This window comes from Sitodiplosis mosellana, unplaced genomic scaffold (genome assembly GCF_009176505.1).
Source record: "Sitodiplosis mosellana isolate CC-2019 unplaced genomic scaffold, AAFC_SMos_1.0 Smas_scaffold_1, whole genome shotgun sequence".
In the NCBI taxonomy this organism is placed as follows: Eukaryota; Metazoa; Arthropoda; class Insecta; order Diptera; family Cecidomyiidae; genus Sitodiplosis; species Sitodiplosis mosellana.
The window spans coordinates 7978962-8006184 of record NW_022595244.1 but is presented as its reverse complement, the minus strand read 5'-3'; the positions used below and the strand labels follow the sequence as shown (position 1 = coordinate 8006184).

Genomic DNA, 27223 nt, shown 5'->3' with positions numbered 1-27223 from the left:
TGGTTTCTTCCGGAACAAATCGATTGGTTGATTGGTTGTTCTTTCAATGTGTTTTTTATTTCTTTCAATTTCGCGCACATTTTCCGTTTCTTTTTTGTTGTCTCTACATGAATACAATTTACACATGTGTCGATCGTACAATTTGTAGTTCTCATTTTTTCTATTTCATCATCATCTTCTTGTTGTAAAAATTAAAATAAAATTAAACATGAACTAAATAAAAAGTGTTTGATTATGCTAATAATGATTGTGTTTTTAAAAAATCCATTTTTTGTTTAGTTTTATTTCGCTCGTTTTATTTTTATTTAAAAGAAGAATATTTGCATCATTTTCCTAAGTTCATACAAATAATCGAACTAGATTTTCATTTTGATGGATTTTTTTATTTCTCTCTCGTCTGTTTATAATGAACGCGTCAACGGGAGGGAAATTATAAATAATTCTAAGAAAAGAAATAGAAGAATGGTGCGAAGCGGATACACTCCGATCGTATGTTTTTGTTGTTGTTGTTAAAAAATTAAGGAGGAAACGAAAAGAAAAAAACAATTATGAAAAACAAACGAAACCGAAAGATAGAGAGTTCGACTGAAAAAACTGTCGCGTCTCAACAGGTTGTAAATGTGCAGAATAAAACGATATGACAATTTCATGTACACACCATGCCATAAATTTTGTTTCTTCTTTTGCATAAATGTTTACTGTAATTATTATCCTATGAGCCTGTATTTTGTAGTTATGGATGTGTGTGTGATTTTGTGAATTTTTTTCCTTCATTTAATTTATAATTTAAATCCAAACAAGAATAAATAATTTGTATCTCTCATGAGAAGTGAATAGTGAACATTGTTCACTGAACAACAAAACAATCATAAAATTTATGGTTCGAATTTTTATTTTTCTACTTCTCAAATTCTCCGAAGCATTGAATCATCATCATTGTTTTGGTAATGAGAGGTGAATTACTTGTTGGTATATGGATGGTGCTATAGTTCTTATGCAGTTGTTTTTCAAACTAATTTTGTAGTTGTAAATTCATGAGTTTATCTTTTTGTTGTTGTTGTTCTGTGTGTTTGCATATTGATTCAGAGATATTAAGTAGTCATTACGAATGAGACGTATATTTTGTTGTTGTTGTTGTTGTTGCCAAGTAATAATTTGCAATTTTGTCAAAATAAACGACAACATGAAGAATATGCCCATCATATTCTCATAATCTATGTACTATTTTGAATTGATTATCGGCTAAATTGTTGTTTTTAGTGTTTATTCTTTTGAAAACAGAACTCTGTTGCTTTTAAATAGAGTTTTCTGCGGTTTTTCCATTTCATTGAATCGATTTTTTCATTCAAATTTCATTCGTTATCGCTTTGTGTCAAGAAAATAAAAACGGCCATTCCTTGGATACACTTGCTCTGATTGTGAAAACCCCGATTGAAGTGTTTGTGTTACGAAATTCGTCGTGGTCATGTGAACTGTCTAACGATCGGAAAAATTGATTAGTGTGGCGAAAATGATATATTATATGACGACGGGATATCTTGGATGTTTTGGTTCGTTTTGGTTTCATTTTGAAAGGGGAAAAAAGCCGCGCGCCAATAATCGCTTTGATGCATGCGCTCGTGCTGATCCCGATAATTCTTCTTCGTTTTTTCACTTTGTTGTTATTACTTAACGTGTCAATGAATGCCATGTGAACTACACATTTATTAGTTTCATTCAGTTTTTCATTTAAACCTATTTTATTTGCTCATTTATTATTTATCTCATCTCCTACTTGTCCATCCTTCGTCTAATACATAGAATTACATAATTAATTATTCCATAATATAATATTTTTTTTTTTATTGTTGAATTAGTTTTAACTTTTTTTTCTCGTAATAATTTGTTTTTTTCTTCGCCATTAATTGGATTTGTTTCATTTGTTGTTGTTGTTGTTGTTATTCCATTCAATTTAAATTTCCATGTTGCTGTTGTCTCTCTGTGTGAGTGTTGTTGCTGCTATTTAAGTGGTTTTACATGTTATTTGTGTTGTAATGCGTCAATGCAAACTGAATAAAACGGACACGATTGATTTCTTATTGTTTATTTGAATTCATGAACAAAATTATTTCAAGCGATTTATTTTTGTTTCGAAATGTGAAGAAATGATTTTTTTAGAGAAAAAAACATTGGCAAAAGAAAATAAGAAAAAAAAATGTTTATTTTTATGGAACAAATGACTGTTAGGATTGGTTGGATGCTTCTTCTATTATTTATGAATGTGTCCACAACAATTGCCATTTTTGCTGAACTCTAATTTTTGCTGATGTTGTTGTTTGCATCTATTACAATTGTTACTACAACATTTCAATTGTTTTTTTTCTTCATTAGTTTATTTTCAAATAAATATCGTTCATCAATGTTAGATTAATTATAGTATTTAATATTTGTTGTTTTTGTTTTGTTTGTATCTTTGTTACAATGTTGTTGTTGTTTCATCTTCTGAAATGATTTTCCATAAATTAGTTTCAGCTAATAGCAATAGTTTCACCATTCGGATCCTTGTGTCTCGGTTCAGCCGATCTCATTGACTGTGTATATGTCTGTGTCTCTAGTACAATGTTCTTCGTTATTTTCTTTTTCTACTTTTTTTGCTTTCTAATGTGAAACATAGTGTTCAAATGCTTTGTTCTTATTTAGCTTACAGTGTTCTTTTCTCATCATCTTGGTTGGTTCTTTGCTTCACTTTCTCTCATTCATTCGACAATTCACTTTGTTTGCTTTCTGCTTTTATTTTTGCCTGATTGAATTCGACACATACGAATTACGCTTGGTTTTTTTTTTCTTTCTTTTCTTGGGTGTTTGTGTGTGTAAGTGTGAATTTAGTTTTTTTTTTCAAATTTGCTGTGGTTGCTGTTGTTGTTGTTGTTGTTGTGGGTATTTCTTTTTCTCAATTATGCGATTACAATGATTTTGCATTGGATTTTTTAAATCTTTGTTTCATTTCTATTTGTTTTGTTTGTTTCATTTATTGGATATAGTTATTGCTGCCATGTTTGTGTGTTGTGCGTTATGGAAATTCATTTGAACCGCGTGGGGGGGATTGATTTGTTTATTTTCTTTTATTCATTGTCAATCTAAATGAAATCAAATGGAAAGCAATTAATGATTATGATAATATACATATAGAGAAAAAATATTTATTTGTTTTTAATTTTGATTTAATATATAAAAAAATATATTGTATGTGTGTGTGTTTTTTAAAGAGAAAAACAAAATAAACAAATAAACTAGATAGGAAAAGTGGATGTTTTAAGTTAAAGAAGAAAACAGACGCTAAACAAATAGATTATGTTTTTTTCTTTTGGTTATTGTTGCTATTGCATTCTGAGTGTTTAAAAAAAAGGAAAATTCGATTGGAATGTGCTTGTTTTGGGATTGAAATAAAAGCAATTATCGTTGAAAATTCTCGTTACTGGGTAGAAAAAAATCGATTATTTTTGACTAATTGATGATTCATCGAACGATGAACGAAGAAAATAGAAAGAAATTATAAATGATTTTCAAATGAATGCGGCTGAAGAGCGGCCTGCATGGCAAGAATGAGCTACTGAAATGAGTTCGATTGATCTTTGGTATTTTGCTTTGTGCGCAAATGCAATGAGAAAAAAAAACACGAGAAATTTCTACGATAACATTTCAAACTACCATTTTCAAACGAAAGAAGAAAAAAACAACTAAGATAAACAAAAACACTACTCAAACTAGAATAAAAATATTGGAAACAAAAATTACAGTCAGGCTGACTGTTTCAGCTCTGAGGCCATTTGTACTGTTCTAAAATTCAACATTTAAACAAGGATTGTGATTTTAAAAAAAACGAGATTGAACAAAAAAAGACTGATCCGAAATTTTTTTTAAATCAAAAATAGATTTGTACAGAATGCATACAGTAACAACAACCAGAAAAAAAGGTACGACGCGTGTATAAATTTTCGTTTGTTTTGTAAAAAGCCAGAAAAAATTTAATCCAACAAAAAACCGTTTTTCGTTGCATTTTTGACAATTTGCATCGGGCCGATCATCGGTGTTTGTTTATGCTTTTTTCGTCGTTATTATAAAATTTCTAAATTTAAATAAATAGCCGTAACCAAAGTCCATAAAAATTTGTGTGTGAGTGTGCGAAATGTGTGTATGTGTGCGTCGATGAATCGATGCAGAAATGCACTGACGAGACAAAAATGAGAAATATTGGTAATTCGCGTTTCAAATCGTCTATCACCATAGATGGGTGCAAAAATTTCTCGGCGCGAAAAGTGTGCTCATTTTGTAAATTGTGTGAAGACTTGACAGAGATGTGACTTCATAGTGATCTATTTCCGAAGTAAAATAGAAGAAATATATATGGGCAATACAAGGAGGATAAAAAAAAACAAAATTCAAAAGTAGAAGAAGAAACATAGATATATATGTCTAACAACAAAATAACGGATTACCTTGGCGTTTCGCACAAATTTCGCCGAAATCAAAATGAAAAAAAAACGTAAATCGAACAACAACCGGCGGGGGGAAACAAATAACATATGAACCGAATATGGTTAAATATCTTAAAACTTAAAATCGCCATACACAAACACACAACAAAAGCAATTAAATGTCTGAACAAAAAGATCCGATTTTACCACAAACAAAGAAGAAAATGAACCAAAAACAACTGTATTTTTATGTGAGTTTCAAATGAAAAAAAAAACTAGGTAGAAAGAGAACAAAACAGACACTTGGTACAAACAGCCGATTCGAACGATACACAAGATGATACAAACTTGGAAAAAAAGAGGAATGTGTATGTGTGTTGTTTCGTTATTGTTGTTGTCGCACATTTTTGCGTAAGTGTTTGCGGCTTTTGTTTGTGATATGAGAGTGTGTGCGAATTGATTTGAGTGGATGTAAATGCCATTTACTTGGTAATGAGTTAGTAGAAGAAAAAAATGAATGGAAATAACAAAAGAAATTGTGAGATGCGCCGGATTCCACAGCAGCAGCAGCAGCAGCAGTAAAAAAAGAGCGATTTAACTGCATGGCAACAAACTCAAATGAAATTGCGTCGAATGTGCCATGGCATTTGTATACATCGAATTATGTGTCCAAGTGCACAATTTTGCTGAGAGAAAATGAGCGATGTATGCCATTTCTATCCACTTTTCATGCATTTTTAATGCATGAACGGTGTCTGGCTGTAGCCAGCATTAAATCGAATTGAATCAATATTCATAAAATTTTTGTTTTTCTTTCGTCTTCGGCCTGTTTTTCATCTTTCTCGCTGTAATATTGGAAAGTTTGCAAGGACGAAGCTGTCGATAAACATCGATTTGTTCTCTTTGTCTCTTTCACTCGTATGACATAGAGGTTATCGACATTCTATTCAATAGGCACTAATAAGTGCCTATAAGATATAATAATATCGGCACGTATCAGAACACAATCGGAATCGGCGCATCATCATCACTATCGTACCGATGGACGAATGAAAGCGAATCATATTTATCGAAAGCAACAAAAACAAACAGCAAACAAAGCGCTGCGCTTCCATTCAATTGGAATTTTTTTTTTCTTCATCACAAAACAAATGCAGAAAACAAACATCGATAATTTTTTTTCGCATTTTTTATTCTCAAATAAATTTGTTGCTTTTTTGCTGTTGCTTTTTTCTTTTTATTTTATATTTAAAAAAAAACAATCAACTAAACTTTATTCGATTCATTTGATTCAGCGGGATTAACAATTTGAGTTTGAAACAATTAAAAAAACTTTATTCGATTAGAAAAAAATAGTTGAACAACAATTAAAGCCCGTTTGAAAAAAAGCGGACCGTTTTTCTGCATGTGTATCCAGATCAATTCTGTGTTTAAGATTCGTATTGTTTGTTTTCGTTTTCTTTTCAATGGTAGTGTGTTATTAGGTGTGCTTGTGTGTATTCGTTTTTTATGGCATTTTAACGATGGATGAGATTTTGAGATTATTGAAGGTATATATACTGGCACACATATTTCGCAAGTGAGCACACGGATGGGGATTTGTTGTGTTTTTTTCTTTTGATCTTGAGGATTTGAAAACAACGAAAAAATTAAAAGAAGAAAAAACACAAATTGGCATGATAGACGGCTATCAGTTCTTTAGTTACTTTATCTCTTTCTTTCTGTTTGTTTTAGTAAAGATTTTAACAACAACGATACGAGCGAGAGTGTGTTTTATGCATTTCTTTTATAATTCTCTCTCTTTCTCATTTCTTTTTTTTTGTTGAATGTTCCTTTTCTCTGGTTTTAAATCGAGTGAGTGAGTGAGTGTGTGTGTTTTTTCGGTTTGTTTTCTGTTTTTTGTTGTTTAAATATTTTATGATCTTTGTAAGTGTAAAATAGAACTGTTTCGTGTATTTGTAAATGTATTAATATTTTTTTTTCTGTTTTGTTTATTTCTTTTTGTTTTTATTATTAGCGCCACGAGGTGGGGTAATAGGTCTTCCAGTGTAGTTGGCTCCATACACATACCTACGTTTGTCGGCAGGCTTCAAAATTTGGAACGAGCACATCAATGAGTCGTCTACGGACATCATGGCTCCTGTTTATTTACCATACATGTGTTTTTTTGTTTCAGTTCATCATCATCAGCACAGGCAATAAGATTCGAGTCATGGAACGGGCACATCGCCAAACGTCATCATCATGGTTGTCGTTGTCGTCGGACAAAACAAAAGTTGAAAACATTTGAACAGTGACATAGCATTACGCCAATCACATTCGGGAAAAAATGATTAGATCATGTGGAAAATGGTTTTTCAAAATTTCGTGAGCTAAGAAAAAAGTGCACGGAATGAAAATGGCTGAAAACACCGATGAGTTTACCTGCATTGTCGAATTCACCACAGTAATTTGGAGCTGAGAACAACGTTACCAGTTGTCGCTTGGCAAAGAATTCATATCCATCTTCTACAACTTGATGAGCTCGGCATATCAAATCGAAATCGTTTTTCTGAAGGAATTTATTTACAACCTGCAGATAGTACAAATGAAACCAGACCCATTTTAGTTAGCCAGTGTTGATGGAATTCAGAAATGTATTCAATTGGAATGATATGTTTGTGTATGAAATTGAATTGATTTCGTTTACCTCTGCACCAAATGTAAAACTAACGCCACGATCATTTTCACCCCATCCCATCGTGTCTTTGTCTGGATCGGACCACAATAAATCGCACAACAAACCCTGGTCTGGTACATCTGTTGGTCGCATGATTCGACGAATTTGTTCCATTGAAGCAAGATCAGGACTGAGTCCACCGTGACACGTGAAGATTTTCTCATCAACTGTTTGAAGTGAATTATAGTATAGCAATTAGCGGATGCCCAATTAGTTTGGTGTTTTGAGTTTAATGAGAGAAAAAAAAAAACAAGCATGATGTTCACGCTTTCATACATACCAATAGCAGCAACTGGCAAACAGTTAAAACAGTCTGTAAACGTCTTCCATAGCTTTATAGTGTAGCGACGTTTGCACTCATCATAAAATCTATGAACGTGCCAGGAGAGCGATGTGTAGACATAACGGATGGAGAGAGAGAAAAAAAAGAAGAAACGAGGACAAACATTGACAAACCATTAACTTTGAGCGAATAATATTTTCGATACATCGAGCGAGAGACGTTTCAATTAAAAATGAATTAATTGGTTGTGCAGTGCTAAAAATACGGCGTTCAATGTGTCTCGGTACATTGTTTTTTGTTTTGTCATTCTGCAACGAAACTGTCATATTCGTTTCAATTAATTGCACCATCAATTTGCGTAATTGATCGTAATAAATGTCAGCCTTTGTACCGAGAGCATCGCCAAGTTTGGATCAATTTATTCGATTTAAGAGACAACACAATTTAGACCGGTGCGATTTCGAGCGCATGAAAACCAAAAAGAGAAGAAAAATGTCAACTTACCCGTAAATTCTGTTAATGCTAGCGCATTCATGATTCCCCCGTAACAAGAAGAAATTTTCCGGGAATTTTATTTTGTATGCCAATAACAGGCATATTGTCTCAAGTGATTGTTTTCCACGATCAACGTAATCGCCTAAAAATAGGTAATTTGATTGTGGCGGAAAGCAACCGTATTCGAATAGACGCAGCAAATCGTAATACTGTCCGTGAATGTCACCTACAAACATACAACAACCGAAAAAATTAACAACATGAAATCGTATAGTCGACGGGCCGAAAAGAATAAACGAGAGAAAAAGCGACAAAAAAATATTGTTTAATCACGTCAAATAAAAGCGACAATGATGTCAATCGCCTTTTGGAAACGTGCGCCCCGGCGACCGTGCGTTTTAAAATTCGTCGCGCAAATTGGATTACATTGGTCTCGTGTTGCTGCGGCATGTTCCTGCTGAACTTGTTTACATCTTGAATATTTAATTTAGAGCATTTACACATCACGTCTCTCTTCAGCTCTTGTTCAGAGGACGGGTTGAAAAAAAATTATTAATGTTTTTAGTCCTTGGTCAGAAAAAACATATGGTAGGTCAGTCATCGTAACAAAATTTTATTCATTATTTTTAGACAAGTTCAACAGCAACACTATCGCCATCGCAACAAAACAAAAATGAATAAATTAACATCGATTTTCCCGGGAATACACGTTCACATCATAACTCATTCAGTAACTCAAAACACTCACTCACACGTGTCATCGTTTCCAAACGGTATGAACATCAAGGTTACACTTTTATTTGATTATATAGAAAATCGATGGTATTTAATGATTGAGGCAATCTGAAAAATACACATACACACCACCACCACCAATTGACAACTACTTACCACATATTTTCAGCGGAGCTTCCAATTCTAACAGAATTGGCTGTGACAGAAATATTTCACGTGACTTAAGGCATAGATTTCGGATGTCTACCTCACTAAGCTGAACATTTTTTCCAGGTCGTGCGCCACGTACTGCTCAATGTCGAAGAAAAGAGAGTGAAAGAGAAAAGCGTACAAAAATTAAATTAAACATTCCCATTATTATTTATGCAAACATTCAATTTCAAGATATGTATCGATAAATGGAGAGTTTTGTTTTGTGTACAGTGTACACGGGGCTTTTTTTTATTGCTTGATTATATGCTCCCGTTGATTCTCTGCATGGCTAATGTGGTTTATTAATTTTAAACACATATGTTTATGAAAGCGATCGTTGAAAATTATAAAACGTAGTTCAAAATCAGTAAATTCCACTTTGCACCCTAATTTGTGTCGGCCTGGTGTTGTGCATAACAATTCATAGAATGAATTTATAAATCGAATTCAAACTGATTGACTAAAACGATATATATGTTGTGGTTTAATTAATTGTGACGCAGACGTTTCGCTTCGAACGAATTGAAATAGAAATGACAGCGCATGAAAAAAATTCCCTCGATAAACAAACGAACGAACGGGCCGTCATTTAATCACTCCGTAAATACTCAACCGCGATATAAATTAGTTGAACGACACTTTCTTTTTTATTCATTGATTGTTTCACATTTGGGTGATGGTTGTTTTTATACAGTTTTCGGTTGAATTTGATTTGAATCGATTGTGTGGGCTGGCAATTTTTTTTTCTTTCGCTTCATCTCTGTCGTCTTCGGTTGTTTTTTCTTTCGATTGTTTCTTCCTTTCTGATTGTTCTTGTTGTTGTCACATTTAATCGAGCACACATTGATACGTAATTCCATTTGGAATTAATGTTTATCAATAATTCAATTTCGTGTTTGTCTCGCGATGAGCTCCCAGAACATTTGTTAATCCACTCGACTTTACACGTTTTTTTTTCAACAACAATTGTGAACGCGCGATATCGATTTGTTTAGTTTTCATCTCCAATTGGGATCCAGTGCGAATGTGTCGTTGTAAGAAACACGCTTCGATCAAAGTACACAAGTACAAATCCATAATAAAATATTTTATTCAACATTTGTTTTCGCTTTTTATTTTGCTCCACGTCCTCTCTCCACTCTTACTTCACTCGATCGCTTGTCTTCGGAAGATTTCGAACGGAACGCGGTGGATGGATAAATATAGAAACCAAAACCAAATCAAACAACAACAACAATGAAAAAGTAACCACGAAAAGTACGAAAAATTATTTCAAATCACGTAGCGATGACGTGAACGCAATATAATTTCCCTCTCTCTCTCTTCTCGTTCGGAAATTATTCCATATTGCAATGCTGAGACTCTCATTTTTTTATTGGTCTTATTTATTATTGGCAATGTAATATTTTGTTTTTTTTTTTTGTTTCTTCTCCTTCGTCTTTTGCGCTATTTGCTGTATAATGTGTATTTTTGCCTCGACTAGGCAACATTAAATTTTCAAATGAGCCGAAACATCGTTTCCCTCTGTCTCTCTCATTCGTTTTGCCTTCGCTTTTTGAAATTTAGTTGTAGTCCTATATATTTAGAACGTTTAGCACTCATTCGATGTATTTATTATACATTTGGAATGGAGCACGCGAAAAAATGTAGTTTTGTTGATTTATTGCTTTCATGTTAACCGAAATGTTTGTGGATGACAAAGGACGCGCTGTCTACAAATGAAAATATCAATAAATTTCGTAGTCAAAACGTGCCACACACACAGCAAATGGTTCGAACGCGGAAAATTGGTTCGCATCTTATTCTCTCTTTCTCACCGCCATTGTCTCTTTTTTTCCGCAATTAATTAAATGGAATGTTGCATGATTGATAAGACTTGTTAAGTAATTTCGCTATTGTATTCATTTGGGCTAATGGCAGTGCCCAAAGTACGTATTACTTGGGTTTTTAATTCACCCAAGCAAACGAGAGCGAGAAAAATAGTGAACGAAAAAAAAAGCAGACACGACTCATTTCTCATTCCGTTGTAAATTATATGGAAACTAACACGCGTGCGAAACGGCAAACGAGATGTGTACGAGAGAGGAAAAACACATACTTTGAGCACATTTAAATGCCTGATGATGCGAATATTAATGATTTACAAATTAGCATATTCCGTTTAAGTCGTGCTACACGAAGCTTGAGCCAAGCTTTAATCGAACCCAACCGAATGGCAATAGCAGCGATAGTTGAAAATTACATAAACTGTAGATGACAATTCAATTTCGAATCGATCATTGCGCCCGAACTGAATTTGAATATTTTTCACCGCATTTCCATTTTGCCCGCATTTTAATGTAGCATTAATGCTACGAATGTGTCTTTTTTGCTTTTCAAATACGTTTCCTATCCAAACGAAAAAAAATATGCTTTCATTTGCGAAAAATCGACACATTTTTTTTCACAGCAATAAGAAACCCCATTACAGAATGGATAAATGCTGGTGCTAAGACGCGCCAGCTCAGCAATAGCAACCGGCAATGGGGAAAAAGTCGTAGTTTTCAAATCGATTTGCAACTTTCAATTGAATTATACCGAGAAGTAATGATTGTGAGGCTTTCGGTGGGTTGTTTTGCGCGTTTCAGTTTTGCTAGGTTACGAAGGGTTTAACTAGCAATCCATTCATTAGCTTGGTACGCAAATAGATGTTAGAGAGAAACAGGAAGAAAGGAAATCAATTAGTTCGATTGTGGTGCATCAATTACATGTTATACTCTGTTCGCTTCGATATGTGTACATGATGATTGGCTGTAACAAACGAACTGAAATGAAATGAATACGAAAAAGAGCGCAAACACATCAACAACGTCGATATTAACAATGTAAAGCCAATGAGCGCAATGCGATGATGAATCAGCCGCCCAGCGAATGAAACACCGAGAATGGGAGCAAACAAGTGAGAGACAAATGAAAATCACACACAAAACACATTTGTTCAAGGTCATAGACTTAATCGGTGTATCGATGCAAAAATTCAAACATCGCCACTAACAACACACAAATTATTTGCTTCTTCTATCTCGCTCCAGAGAACATATGTTCCGCATGCACTCGCTCTCCCACAGGGTATCAATAATTGTAATTGCTCATAGTTTTTAGCTCTTGTTTCGTTTCTTTTTTCGCTCGCTGCGTTGAATATTTGATTGTCATGGATGACGTTTTTTTGTTGCGCTTCTCTCTCTCTCTCTCTCTCTTCGTTCATAGTTCATTAAGCAGAATACTTATCGACACATCCTGTTACGGACGGAGAGACTTCTGTGTGCAATCAACCGACGGAATGAAAGAAGAAGAAAAAAGCTGAAATGAATTGTTTGTGTGGCCGTAAATTGAATTACGGAAAACGTAATGCGGTCCACAGTCGGTCGGTTCGGTCGGTATCAGTTTCGATTTGACGGAACGGTTTAAATGTGATGATGGAACGAATCACCAATTGCATTAAACAAACAAGCCGTTTGTTTCATAATCGCCGCAAATTTTACGTAACGCTATCTCGTCTATTCGATCAATGCACATTATTGTCTCTCGCGATCTAATGACAAATAGAGAAGTCGGTTCGTCTCATTTCATTTCACGTTTGTCATAATATTTTCTTTTCTTTAAATCTCGCGGCTATGCTCCAGTCGCTAGCTACAGTCTAGCATTGTTGTAAATTTTGATTACGATTTATCTGTTCTCGCCTTCTTTTCTCTATTTACTTTATTTATTTATTTATTTCTCTTGCTTTTTTGTACTTAATCACCTGTTTTCATATTCTTTTGTACACAGAAATGAATATGAATGTTGTATACAATTGAGCGGTTTATATTTGCTGTAGTTCGCGTGCTTCACTCAACGTTATCATGATTCATTTGGTTTCACCAAATACGTCGTCATCGCCACCAGCACCACAACCACCATCGCTGTTGCCGCTATATTCACGCGGTGCCTCACATGATTTACGAGTTCGACCATTGAGTAAGAAACGTGCCAAATGTGTTCAGCATAAATGTAGTCACATACAATCGTACGGTCGCTTTATTCTCTTGACAATATATGTGTATATCGTTCGAGAGAATAGCTCACTGCAAAATCACATTGAATGAACTCGAACGAGCAACAAAAAAAACCCAGCCGAAATGGCGATATGATGATGATGATGATGAGAATGCGCTTCATACACACACACACACACACACAAACAAAGCGACAATATTGTCACTGCTCGCATTGTATTTCATTACAATAAATAAAATTTGCATTTTTCATTGAGGTTATTGTGTTTACATTCGGCATAACGCCCATTACACACAATCGCGTAAACGTAATCATCATTTTTGCGTTGCGTTTAGTCATAAATCTTTGTCGCTGTTTTTCGTTGTTTCTTTTGTGTTTGGCACGCCAATTCCGATTATGTGTTGTGTGAGCTGGATTTTCATTTCGATTAACGCTTTTTGAATAGCAATAACAAGCAAACCAAGCAGTTATGTTCCTCCGGACATATTTGATGGTGTGTGCCACCATATGTGGCTTAGAATTGCAGTGAGAGAGAGAGAGACGAGCTTGGCAACGTCGATTGTTTGTTTGCTCGATAAAATATCCAAACAACATTTCTAACGCAGAAAAAAGAAGGTGTATATATGTTCGATTTGGTTCACGTGCGTCGCAAATTGAAACGCTTTGCTGCCACATGCTCACATGCTCCAAACTGACGCAATCACTGATCGTTTTGTTTTTTGTTCAAAAATTAGATTTGGATTGTTTTTTTTTCCTGTTTGGTCACATCAGTGTGTGAAAACCATAAATTAGTGAGAGGAGCTCAAATGATTTATCCAATTTTGGAGTGTGTAAAAAACAACTCACTGACAACTTCCTCGTATGTCTATTTTTCCCTCGTGTAATAAATGTTGGCGAACAAAGTCACTGGCCATTATTGTCATTTGCTATTTTCCATTGGAAGCTGTTAATGGATTAAGATAACACGTCGTAAAACACACCATCCCCGTATCCATATCACTTAATTTATATGAAAAATCAACTCGATGTACGTCGAAAAAAAGCGAATAAATTGACCCAAACACAAGAGAGAGAGTGAGAGGAAAAATGTATACTTCAATTAACATTTTGCGCTGCCACATCGAACTAGTCAATTGCCTAGCCGAGCTCGTTACAATTTAATTTTTTTCAGGTTCTCAATCGAAAAAACACGTCCGTTTGTGCGCACGATGTGACCAAACTCTGTATAAATATTTAAATTTACAAAGTACACTGTAGCTAGTTAGTCAAGACACGGCAAATTGCATGCAGGACAGAAAAAAAGAGAGTGAATAACACGAATAATTAACAGCGCGCGAGAGACGAAAACAAAAAAACACGCAAAATTCACGTAACTTAAATCGGACGAAGTCAAGAACAAACGTCAATGCACTTCAATTGAAGCAAACTATAAAAATCTTGATTTTTCCCATTTTTTTTTCTTTTCTTTTTTTGCATCACGAAAATACAATATTAGTAGAAACTTTCTTGTTCTTTGAGTCCATGAGAGAAGAGAGGAAGAAAAAAGCGCAGAAGAAACAAAATGAATGTTTGTGTTGCTGTTGCTTGCGCTTTGCTTAGGCTTCAGCCATTCATTATCGTTAATTAGTTGGCCCACGTTCTGCAATTTACGCAAGAATTATAAAATGTGTTTGCCATTCTTTTGCTCTATTGTTCAAATTGCCAGGCTGTTCGGAGGCTTTTCTGTGAACACTCCATTGAAACCATCCAATTTAATAATATTTCTGTTTAGAGATTTGGTTAATGGATGTGATAACCCAAAACAACAATAGAATCTTTTTTTCTTTCTGCATATACTAGTGAGAATATGTAGCATCGGAATAAAGAGGCGAAAGAAACGAAATAGAAACTACTAACATTAACTTGAATCGTATTTGCATGTGAAAATTGCTTTGAGAGCGAGAGAGAGAGAGAGGGAGATTAATTGCGCGAATCCGGCGAAGTTCATCACGTCAGAGCCGATAATTTCTTGTGCGCTGTAATTAGTTCGTTATTCATTTATAATGTCGATTTGAATTATGAAAATATGGTGTTGTATGTGCGCCGTCGCCGCCATCAACACACAGCCGATGCTTTTTTCTTGTTTCTTGAAACTTCAAGGAAATTTTCATTACGGATTTTTTTTTTCTGGTGTGGCGCATACGTGATAACACCATGTTGTTTTCATTGCAATCAACGAGTTGTTTTTTGTTTTTCATTGTCGTGTTATTATCAGAATGAGTTATTTGCCAAAGCATTTCAGACTTGTGTCTGATTACACGACACTTATCACTCTGCTAGTTTATATGCTCACAACTAATTTGGAATTACCGTTAATTATTGTCATTCGGCCACATTTTTTTTAATACTTCATTTCGTTTCTTTTCGGCTTGCTTCCAATTTTCATTTTGTTTTTGTTTTGTTTCTCTCTCGGGACGGAAAATACACGGAACAAAAGAATCGACGGCAAAATAATCGGTATTTGGGAGGCGCTTATTATATGGATTGTGATCCATTTTGTGAAATAATCGACACACTCGCTGACACAATAAATAGGAGTGTCATGGCAAATAATCAATACGTTTACGTGTTTATAGCGAATCACGATTGAAAAGCCTTTCCGATTGTTTTGGCTTCTAATAACATTGAAACGGGTATGTATACATGATATTGTGTGAGACAAACCACATTTACAAATGGCTTCGATTACATGGCAAGCAAATCGGTTCGCTTGTTAGATGCAAAAAAAAAAAGATTTGCCTAAAAAAATATTGCGTCCTATGTGTACACACAGGTATAAGCACACCAAGCGTTGCATGGATTTTCATTTCACCTTGAAAATGACAACTGTACAAGCGTAGCATGAAAATGGCTTGGCTAAAGGATTCCGTGTGGAATTGCGTTACAAACGCAAAACGACATCACAACGCGCACAATGTTGCGAATAAAATCGGCCACACAACACACAACACACACAAACAGAGCAACGGAGGCAACGGTGGCAGAGCAAAGCAGCAGCAGCTACAACAACAAAGCAACGGATTCAATGAGTAGCATGAGGAACGGAACAAAATGCTTGAGCACAAGCGAAAAGTGGCGTCATCATTCAACATAGCCGTTGTGCCTCTCGTTTCACATTGTGTTCCGTCTCCTCTTCGACTCGCACATTTGCCGCATCAAGAGATGAGTGTGCAAAAAGTGGTTTAGCACCGTGTTGTTTGTGTACATGCTCTTCTTTCTTTTTATTGTTTTACTTTTTCCTTTGGTTCTCTTTCAGTCTCTTGGCTATGGAAATGTGTCTATATCAAAATCCAAATCAGACTATGTATAGAAAAAACCTCTTTCTCTCTTTCTATTTCTTTTTCCACGTCTCTGTATACATTTTTTTTCTTGTTCCGTTTTCGTTCATTCCTATTTCAAACCACTGTCCAATTGTTGGCAACGATGTTCATGCACATAAATTTTCCTCGTCAATCTATTCCAACGATTATTGCTTAGTTTTTTTATGTGAACTCGTACTGGGTATTTCTTCCATTCTTTCTGGCTTGTTTTTTTCGCATTGAAAACATTATGGAAATCGTGACTTTTTGGCATTATTATTCAAATAAATTATCTAAACAATCGAAACTACTTAAAGCAGATCGTTTCGTGATGTTCTCGATATTACAGAAAATGATCGGAATTTCTGTTTGGAACAAAAAAAAATAGTTATAGAAAATGTTGTGGTTTGTTTTTTCTTCTCTTTTTTTCCACAATCGAAGAAAATCCGAACAAGAGATTCAATATGATATGTTTGGAAAGTAAGAAAAAGAGAATGAGTGATTGGGCGATAGAACTTGCGCGTATACAAACAAGTTTTCTTTTTTTTTCTTTCGTTTGTTACATATTTGAGCCGTGAGACGACAGCGACGAAGATGACGATGTCGGCGACGACGACGATGATGAGTGAAACTCGCACACGAATGGATTGATCTTGTAAAATGGCATGAGTCGTCATCAATATATCTGTCTAAACCGTAACCAAAACTATGGCAATTGAAATATACGGAGAAAACCACACAAAATCATATCGCATCATTAGACAGAATGATCAAGTGCGTAGGAAGCTATCATGATACTCAACAAAATGCCGCGTATATTAGGTGCCTTCCATCGTACAGATGGACGACCAAATGTGATTGGAGTGGCGCGCACGCACGCGAACGCGAACGAACCAACCGAACAAAAAACCATTAAAATTTTTGTTATGGCTCTGGCATTTTTCCCTCCGACCAAAGAAAACGTTGTATTTCACTCCATGTTATGTGTGTTTTTCTCTTTCACTCAATCCAGAGTTTGCTTTTTTTTCATTTCTTTTCCATTCTGCTCTTGATTCGTGTGTGAGAACGTCACAACGACAAAAATAACAACAACAACGACGACAGCAACTAACGCGAGCGAATGATAAAATAGACAAAAGGAGAACTACTGCCGTGCAGGCAAATGTGTGAGTGTGTGTGTGGCAGAAGGCGAAAAATGTGGATTGTATACATACTACTCGAAGCACATATACGCAACTTGAGCGACGTCAATATCAAATTTTCTCTCAACGGTTGTTGTTTTTTATTTCTTCTTTCGATTCTGTCTCATTCCACAACGCGTCCATGTGCATGTGTGTTCCGTCCGTGGCTCTGCTAAGTGTCCGCATCACTCACTCGCTCACTCTCTCTTTATATACATATTTATCTGGTGCTGAGTGCCTATCGAAAAGGAAACGCGCATTTATATACAACGCTTCAGTTTCTGTTTTTTTTTGCTTCTGCTGCTGCTGCTGCTGTTGCTACTGCAAATTGAGAGCCTCAAAAGGTTTTCTGTATAATCATAATCAAGACCGTAATTGAATTTTTATATTTATGTGTATAATTTTCTTTCGGTTGGTTCAGTTGTTTGTTTTGACTTTGAATTTTGGCCGCCGAAAATTTTGCGCAGCACAACCCAACACCGCTGTCTGTTGACTGACTGTCAGAGAAAGTTCCAGTCGCAAAATGTATAAACGATTTGATAATGAAATGTATATAAAATGAATTCTTTTCCTTGACATACATTCTAGGCATTATCCCCAAACCGCTGCCGCGCGACATTTGCCCAGCATTGAACACTCACACACACACACATACACACACACAATCTTTCCAACTCCTTCTGATGGTTAGTCACCGTACAAAATTGTTGTAATCGCAAATTATTTTTATTCCTGTACATCACATTTTCTGCTTGGTGGCAGTCATTTTTCGATATTCGAATCGGAGCAGGAGAATGAAAAAAGCAATTGAAAGCGACGAAGAAAATTTCATCGTGTGTCGTAACGTTGATTTTTAAATGGCATAGCACGTCATTTGGCTATGAATCATATGCCAAGTGTAAAGTGTCCATCGGTCGATGGGTGAAAATTCGTTTTTCCACGTGAATCGATCAAAAAGAAGAAAACGGACCGCATCGCGTACCATATAAATAAATGATATATGGTGTGGGACTATGTGATGGTCGATAATATAAAAAGAGTGATTGAGAGTGCGGAAAGGAACAGAAAATATATACAGATTTGGTTTCTCACTTCTTGTCTGTATGTTTATTGCATTGAGACGAATATCGGTATATAAATTTTAATCCAACATTCAAGCACATTTCAGTGTATATTGTCACAGTGAGAATAAACGACACACAAAAATATTGCTTGCTTGTTCGCTTGCTGGCGTATACACGCAGACCGAGCACAGTAATAGTAACAGCATAGCATAAAAAACTTCAAACACACTCGTACACACCAACCGAAAGCAAACATTTTAAAATTTATGCACGCATACACAGGCAAAAATGTAAAATGGTGGCGCAGACAATTTGGGCATTGAAGGCAGCAGCAGCACTGTGAGAGAATGAATATATATGTATATCATATCATAGCATATATACATATAGAATATATGTAGTACATCATTTATTTATTTCTTTTTTCTCTTTTTTTTTCTTTTTCAAAACGAAAAATGTCACAATCTTGAACTCGATTTTAAATGAAAATAATAAAAATGACAGCCGCACACAATCAAATCAAAATGAGATTAGATGTTCTACTCGTTTTTTCGTATTATTTTTTTTCGTTTTTAATCGCGAAATTCCATTGGGCTTTCCATGTAATCGCCTTTTCTCCTTTTCTCTCGTTCTCTGTGCCTTTCTCTCTCTCATTCTGACTCTATGTCAGTCGCACGATGTGTATTATAAATGCGCGTATTGCCGTATCATAGTGTCTTCTTTCTTCTCGTTTCGTTTTCTGTGTGTATGACTCTTCTGTCACATTGAGTAGTCACTTTTCTTAAAGCTGATTTGATTTTCTACTTCATTTTTTTTCGCTCCTCGCTTAGCTTAGGTTTGATTTACTTCAAATAGTTTCACTTGATTTATACATTTCGAACATCTAAATCAATGCTTTATTTATTGGTGTTGAATTCGCATTTTTTTTTCGTTCTCGCTCACGTCATGTCATGATGGTTTGAAACTAATTTTGTTTCATTTTTCATTTTTATTTCGCACTTTGTTTTACTAATCCATTGTCATTCGCAGAATTTGAATTGGGAAAAAAGGTTGGTGCGGTTTTATTGCCGCATACACATACACACAACGTTTTTTTTACACATTGAAATTTTTATTGCTGATTTGGTTTATTTTTCGTATTTTTTTCTTCTTTTTCATTTTGCTATTCGATAAAAACCATTTACGCGTTTTGCCATTTTGCAGAGAATCAACCCGTATTACGCACACAATATATTTCTTATTTTTTTTGCTATTGTACACTTTATCAGAATTTGTATGAAAAAATAAAAATTGAACAACGTAAATGAAACCCACCTTCCAATAATTTTGAAATTATAGGGTCAATATCCACTGCCTCTGACATATTTGCTTTTTTTTCTTATTCTGTATGAAAAGTTAAACTGTTTTTTTTTTCTCGGTTAGCTCTTAGCCTTTTTTTCTATTCTTTTAGTTCAAGTCGCACTCGTTAATTGAGTTTCAAATCGATGTTCAGCGATGTAACTTCTCTTTGCACAAAAAATGTAGATGCAGCGTGTTCAAAATTGTGTGAATATACAACAAAAAAAAAGCCTTTATTTTCCCGAGTGTTCTCTTGGCTTGTTCAACACACTATAAAGGAAAAAAAATGAACTGAACGATGTCGATTTGTGGTTAGAACTGCTTGCTCTTCAACTGTTTGCTCCTTTTTTTTCCTCTTCTTTTGCTCTCGGTCGCTCGAGTTCGTTGCGGATTTGTTAAAAAACAAAAATTAAAACCGAAGAAAACTGAAACTCGTCTTTGTTTTTCTTAATAAAACGTGTCAAACGACATAAACTTAAAAAAACAAAATTTACGGACTGTAATTGCTGCCTGATTAAACCACGAATTATGTACTATTGGATTTTAATAAATATGGCGGACTGTTTGTCAAGCAGCATTTTTTCCTTATGGCCCAAGCGCAACTCAAGTTCGAAATGCACGAACTACGAATTTTGTGTCGCTATACACACCACACAAACTACACCGATTACCGCAACAGCGACGACGACGACGACGAGAACGACGACAACGACAAGCACACAGCTTACGATGGTTTACAGAGGCGAAAAGAAACGGCAAATGTGGAATGATGTACAGCCGTGATAGAATGCCGTTCAATGGTGAAACATAATGGCCGCTTCACACTGAACACAAACAGTGACCACACTCTTTGACGCATACATACGTATGCCCGCCGTGTCAATACCGCATCTCCGAATACATGCACACCAACAATGTCAAGTAGATTGGTAGTTGTGAACCGTTCGGCTTTGGTGTTGGCATTTAGCGCGTTTTGCATTGGTGTTCGTCTGTCGTTCAATGCTGAATAGCATTGAGGGAGATAGAAGAAGAAAAAACAGCAGAACCATCACACTAGGCGTGTTAAGTGGTGAAATTCCGATGGAAATCATTTTATTAAAACCATTTATCATTTATGGAAAAAATTCACGAAATTTTTTTTCGAACTAAATTCATTGATAAAAATTGAAATCTTGTCGATTTTTTCCATTTTTCATTGAAAATTTGGTGTACACTATGTGTGCGGTCGGTATGAGATCATCGCGTTCAACACATGACATTGAATGCGTCCATTCCGTTGCGGTTCAATATTACGTTTAATTTTTTTACGTTTGACTGAATTTCGAATAGCGTTTCCCCGCTTTCGAAATAGAAACTGGATACACGGAAATCGAAGTAATGGATAGAAGAATGTATATATAGAAGTGGAGCATCGCAGTAAACGGAACTTGAATATCTTTTCAGATGATTTTTGTTGGCACGGAAGGAGGAAGCAATACCATCCCGCCGGTGAACATTTTCATATTCATTTTTGCTGTCATGCGTACCGCGAAAAGCGTCAAACAGTTGTTTGCTCCGTTCAGTTGCACCAGTGTAAATATCGATAAAGAATTGCCTAATGACAATAATTGGCCTTGATTTTTTACAGTTGAACCATTGTGTGTTTTTATTATGATTTAAAGCGATACAAAACAATTCACTTTTATGTAAACAATTGCTTAATTTCTTTTCAATCATCACTACTGGCTAACCCATTTTCTCAGTATATCAGATGCTTTTTGTAGATTTTTCTCGCTTTTAACGAAACAGATTCGAATGAAATTTTCCATTTCGGTTTTATTGCCGTGACAAAAGGCTGTGGCTGGTATTGCCATCAGTCCGCTATTTTTAACCATCCATTTTGTAAAGCGATAATCTTTTTGCGGGTCAGACTCACTATTCAAATCAGCCTTGTTTTCTGTTCAGGAGCCAAAGTATTGAAATTAATGCAACATTGCTTTGAACTGAAAGAAAGTAAACTGTCTCACCTAAATTAGACCAGTCTGCAAGTATAAAGTATCCACCCTGCGGTACAGCTGGCTTCATCCCGACTTCGCGAAGTAGATTCACCATGAAATCTCGCTTTGCCTGCAATTCCAACCGTAATGTGTTGAAATATGAATCGGCCGAATCGAGGCGCTTCAATTCATTTTCCAAAACAATTGCCAATGCTTCCTGCAATTTGACCGATATGGTCGATATCGTTTTCAAACATTTTCCATAGTGAAAATAGTTTTTTTTTTTTAAACATACCTGAAGTGGTGTACAAACATTTCGAACACATAGCTGATGAATGACTTGAACGCGCGATATTAAATTTGGTGGAGCATACACCTATTATTTATGGGCGTATTATTAACTTTTCATTGAATTTATTATCCATCGATTCAACTCACCCATCCCGTTTTCCATCCCGTGATTGCAAGCGATTTTCCCACCGAGCTAATTGTGATTGTACGCTCCCACATTCCAGGAAGTGTACACATGCGAATGTGTTCATTGTCATCATAAACCAGCCATTCGTATACTTCATCTGTTACACAGAGCACATTGAATTTCTTGCACAAATTGGCGATTTTTGTCAATTCTTCGCGGTCAAAGATCTTCCCCGAAGGATTATTAGGTTGATTGATAACGATCATTTTGGTTTTGCTATTGAACACACCTTCAAGTTCGGCATCATCGAGAACATAATCTCTTGAGCTAATTATGTTGCTGCTGCTAGGAGCTGTCTGTAATGTTATTACCGTCATGTTGATTATTTCGGAATCGACACACATTTTTTGTTATATATAACAAATTATAATTTAATGCCAATTGACCAAACGAAGTGGAATGTAACGCACAACACCGCCACACATTTTCACAACCGGTGCATATGAATCAAAGGATGGTTCTATAACAATACATTCATCTCCTTCTTCGATATGGCTGTATTATTTGCAAATGTGTTTATTTTTTGTTTGATTTGTAGATATTCGTATTTGTTAAATAATTTTTTTTGGATAAATGGAACATACCTATGAATGGCCGCATAAAGTCCTTCGTATGCACCCGCTGTTACAAGAATTTCATTGAATGGATCAATCTGGCGACCAATTAATTTTGAATACAGCGCTGACAACGCGTGAATCAAACGTGGATGTCCCTGTAATAATATTTGATAACAATGTCACCCGCTGTGCTTCGTTTTGCTACACTTTATCTTTGTCGTTAGATGCATTTCATCAATCTTTGCACACAAATGAATGATGCACAGAACAACGATTTCATTTACCAAGTCTCTAGTCTCATGATGAAGGGTGTAGTCTGTATTTTGCGCTGTTGCAGCCAAAATATCGGTAATATGCTTTGGCACTGGATCATCATAGAAGCCGTGCGCCAAACTCAATGGTTGATGTTCAAAGAAAAGCTGAGTGTATTCATTCCTGAAAATTAAATCAACAAAACAAGATTATAAACAGTTGAAAGTTCTTTTAAAACAAATCTATCAATAAATGATAGGCTCACCAAACAGTTTGAGTGCTGCCTTGATACCGTTTTGGCAATTTGAATTTATTTTCAATAGATTGACTTGTCATTTCGATCAACTACTCTTTTGACTTGATATCGACCGATGTATATTTTAAAGTGGCTTTTAATAGACTGCTTCACCAAACGCGAAACTCCGTTATAAAAAAGATACGGTGTCTGCGTGTTCAGACCATTAACATTAATGGTTTTTTTTTAATCTGGGCTGCTTCGTAATCAATTGCAATTGAGAATGTTTGCAGGATTTAAAAAATATGGAATGAAATGATAAGAAAATAGATAATGTCATAGTTTCAACAAGCGCTTAATCCTTCTGCACTCACACGGAAATTATTTACGCGTCAGGTGACGTAAATTTATGCGTGTCATCATAATATATCAAATTTTGTTGAATCGTAAAACACCCGTTACACCCGCATATTGATGTATCTATGGCTCATAACTGAACATTTACTTATACTCTTGTAAGTCTCATCACATAAACAATTACTTGCTGACAAGTCATTAAACCAAATTCGAAATGCTTTGCAATTGCAATTATTGTTCTGAATTCAAAATGCTTTGTCCCTTATTTAAGGCCATTCTCCAGCTTTTGATTGTTTAAATACGGCATTTACTGCAATCCAATCAATTTATAATCAACTATTTCTAGCTAACTTATAAAATATATTCATTAATGTAAATTCAACCAACGATATTCACAACACATAGCCTATATATCTTTGGGTGTATTAACAATATAAACTATGAAAATTACTCATGAATCTCCGAACTTTTGAAATTTCCGGACTTTATCCACATCTCTCAGAACTCAAGTGAATAATTGAACAAAATCGATATGCGTGAATGAAATCATACATGTTTATATATTTTTTATTTACCAAAATGATTATCTTCGATCAGTCATTAAACAGTTCTATTGTTTGTTTCAAAAGAGAATTTTCTGTAAACTTTTACCAAACGCAAACATACTCCATTATTACTATTTGCTAGGGTTTACAAACGTTTCGACAAATACCGCAAACGGTGTTATAAAAACGTTATTTTTCTGTAGTGTTTTTTTTGACAGTCCAAAATACCGCAGAAATAACGATAAAAAACGAAAAAAACGTTTTTTGGGCGGTATATAACGGCTCTGTAAAAAAACGTTTTTAAGAAACACTGAAAAAAATAACGCGTTTTTAAACCCTACTATTTGCTAGTCCAGTTTTTCAATATATCAGCAGCTTTTTGTAAGTTCTCATCTTTTCTAACAAAACAAAAACGAACGAAATTCTCCATGAGTTTTTTATTTTCCTCATTGAAAAAGGCTGACGGTGGAATTGCTTGAAGTCCAATATTTTTTATCATCCACTTGGTGAAGCGATAATCTCTTTGCGGGTCTGTTTCACTGCTTAAATCAACTTTATCCTCTGTTTGGGAACAAAAATAACTCAAACGAAATGATTTAAATTGAAAGAATCGATGTTAAGATACCTAGGGCAGTCCAATCAGCAAGTATAAAGTATCCGCCTTGCGGAATGATCGGTTCCATTTTCGCTTCTTTTAGTACATTAATCATAAAATCACGCTTTGCTTGCAGTTCTAGGCGCAAGGTATTAAAATAGCATTCTGGAGATTCCAAGCGTTTAAACTCATCTTCGAAGACAATGGAAATTGCTTCCTTTAAATCGATCAATTGAATTACAACTGGTTTCGAAGATGAAACAATTATTTTGTTGTCATAAAAAAACTAAAAACCTACTTGAAGTGGTGTGACATTAGTTCCAACGCAATTCTGATGAACGATTTGTAGATGAGCTATCAAATTCGCTGGACCATATGCCCATCCCGTCTTCCAGCCGGTCACTGCAAGCGCCTTACCAGCCGAGCCAATGGTGATTGTGCGCTCCCACATGCCGGGCAGTGAACAAATGCGGACGTGCTCGTTGTCATCGTAAACCATCCACTCGTAAACTTCATCGGTGACGCAAAGCACATTGTATTTTATGCACAAATTGGCGATTTTTGTCATTTCCGCTCTGAGAATTTTAGAGAGAATAGTGTTAACGGAAATGTATTTCAAACAATGTAAAGAAATTGCATTGAACCTGTTGAAAACTTTTCCCAATGGATTATTGGGTGTATTGATAATGATCATTTTGGTTTTACTGTTGAATACCTCCTCCAGTTCAGTATCATCGAGAACATAGTCTCCTGAGCTAATGATGCCGTTGTTGGGATTTTTCTGTGAGTAAATACGAAAATAGACAAAACGATTCGGTCCAAATTATACTCCATTTGACCACTTTAGAATCAACCTTATGCAATCACAATTCGTTTGAAAACATCTATTTACCATTCGAAGGGGTATGTAACGCACAACACCGCCACACATTTTCACAACCGGTGCATATGAATCAAAGGATGGTTCTATAACAATACATTCATCTCCATCTTCGATATGACTATAAACAAAATGGAATGGAAAGTAAACATTTAATTATTTAAAAAATTCAAATTTCTTTTGCAATTGTAAATTTTATAGTGTACCTATGAATGGCAGCATAAAGCCCTTCGTAAGCACCTGCTGTTACAAGAATTTCATTGAATGGATCAATCTGGCGATCAATCAATTTTGAATACATCGCCGACAACGCGTGAACCAAACGTGGATGACCCTATGTATTGAGTTCCATAAGAGAAAAGTGGTTGAGTGACATAACGATCAAATCATTGTAATCTTGAAATCATTGTAATCTTGTACAGGAAATGTATTATAAAATCTTATCTTCTTTTATCTATGTTGTCAAACATTGTCATTCGCATTCAATAATAAAGAACATCTAAATCAGGTTTACTGCAAACAACATCTTTTTCACGCTAACATCAGTTCGTACACAAACGAGTCAGTGTGACAGTTGGTGTGAGCGGGACAAAGTTTGACATCAAACAATTTGATTGTGTCATTTCTTTTATAAAATTTTCCATTTGATAAGTATCAATTGATGAGCTAAAAGTGGCATAGCCATTGTTTCAATTAATGAGCAGATTTTCCACTTACAGAGTCTCGTGTGTACTGATTTAGCAAGTGATTGGAACTTTTTGCTGTAGCTGCTAAAGTGTCTGTGATATACTTTGGCACGGGAGAATCTGTAAAACCATGCGCCAAACTCAGTGGTTGATATTCAATGAAAAGCTGAGTGTACTCATTCCTAGGCAACAAAAAAACAAAAATAAAATTAAATCATGTGAAAATAATGATGAAAATGTGTTTTATAACGTACCAAACACTCTGCGTACTGCCCTGATATCGCTTAGGCAATCGAAATTTATCGAAACACGTTTTATACATTTGAATGAAGCGTCTAGACATTTGTCGTTGGTACCGTTGTTGCTTGTTGAGTTAACAATAACCGATGTAAATCTGGATGTGACTTTTGACAGTTTGCTTAACAGCAATGGATGTTTGCGTGAGACAGAGCAGCGCAGCGTTATCTGCCTTTTATAGACCATACCAATTGTTTTAATCTGATCGGCCACACATGTAATCTATTGCAAAATGCTGAATTGCTATTCATTCAGTTCTGCATTGATAATGAAGAATGTTACAGAACACGAATCCACGATAAGAGGCCTTAATGATCATACCGACCAATTTTTGACATGTACAACCATTTGATGTCTTTTTTTTAAACTTTATCTTTGTTCAAGCCGTTAAATTGATGCTTGATTTGTAACTATATACGCTAACTCAACATGTTTCAAGTAGTTTTTTTTTCTCAGTCCAATTTGTCATTGCGAAATAATTAATCATTGCAATAAAAAACAAAAAATATTTTCGCTTTTAGATTATTTTAT

At 35.2% G+C, this 27223-nt stretch overlaps 3 protein-coding genes across 4 annotated transcripts; all 3 read right to left on the bottom strand.

The window, feature by feature from the left end:
• Positions 1-31: 31 nt before the first annotated feature.
• On the bottom strand, positions 32-20660 carry LOC129573541 (serine/threonine-protein phosphatase alpha-2 isoform). Of its 2 annotated transcripts, XM_055454172.1 has the most exons (8): positions 19811-20660; positions 8843-8974; positions 7961-8177; positions 7454-7542; positions 7144-7340; positions 6879-7026; positions 6525-6594; positions 32-3116 (listed from the first exon to the last, which is right to left on the bottom strand). In XM_055454172.1, exons 1-8 carry the CDS (start codon positions 19857-19859, stop codon positions 3092-3094), a joined length of 927 nt encoding a protein of 308 aa, XP_055310147.1. In that variant the 5' UTR covers positions 19860-20660; the 3' UTR covers positions 32-3091. The 2 variants fall into 2 exon arrangements, with proteins under 2 accessions (XP_055310147.1, XP_055310138.1); XM_055454163.1 differs by having other exon boundaries at positions 32-6594; positions 19811-20645.
• A 761-nt stretch (positions 20661-21421) lies between these two features.
• Positions 21422-24107, bottom strand: LOC129573536 (kynurenine aminotransferase-like). Its single transcript, XM_055454147.1, has 8 exons — positions 23363-24107; positions 23130-23280; positions 22873-23000; positions 22675-22783; positions 22249-22584; positions 22106-22186; positions 21841-22027; positions 21422-21770 (listed from the first exon to the last, which is right to left on the bottom strand). The coding sequence occupies exons 1-8, from the start codon at positions 23431-23433 to the stop codon at positions 21553-21555; spliced, it is 1281 nt and encodes a 426-aa protein (XP_055310122.1). The 5' UTR covers positions 23434-24107; the 3' UTR covers positions 21422-21552.
• Positions 24108-24222: 115 nt separating this feature from the next.
• Positions 24223-27026, bottom strand: LOC129573524 (kynurenine aminotransferase-like). Its single transcript, XM_055454100.1, has 9 exons — positions 26650-27026; positions 26427-26577; positions 25916-26043; positions 25722-25830; positions 25474-25610; positions 25128-25404; positions 24860-25046; positions 24586-24795; positions 24223-24376 (listed from the first exon to the last, which is right to left on the bottom strand). The coding sequence occupies exons 1-9, from the start codon at positions 26736-26738 to the stop codon at positions 24366-24368; spliced, it is 1299 nt and encodes a 432-aa protein (XP_055310075.1). The 5' UTR covers positions 26739-27026; the 3' UTR covers positions 24223-24365.
• Positions 27027-27223: the final 197 nt, after the last annotated feature.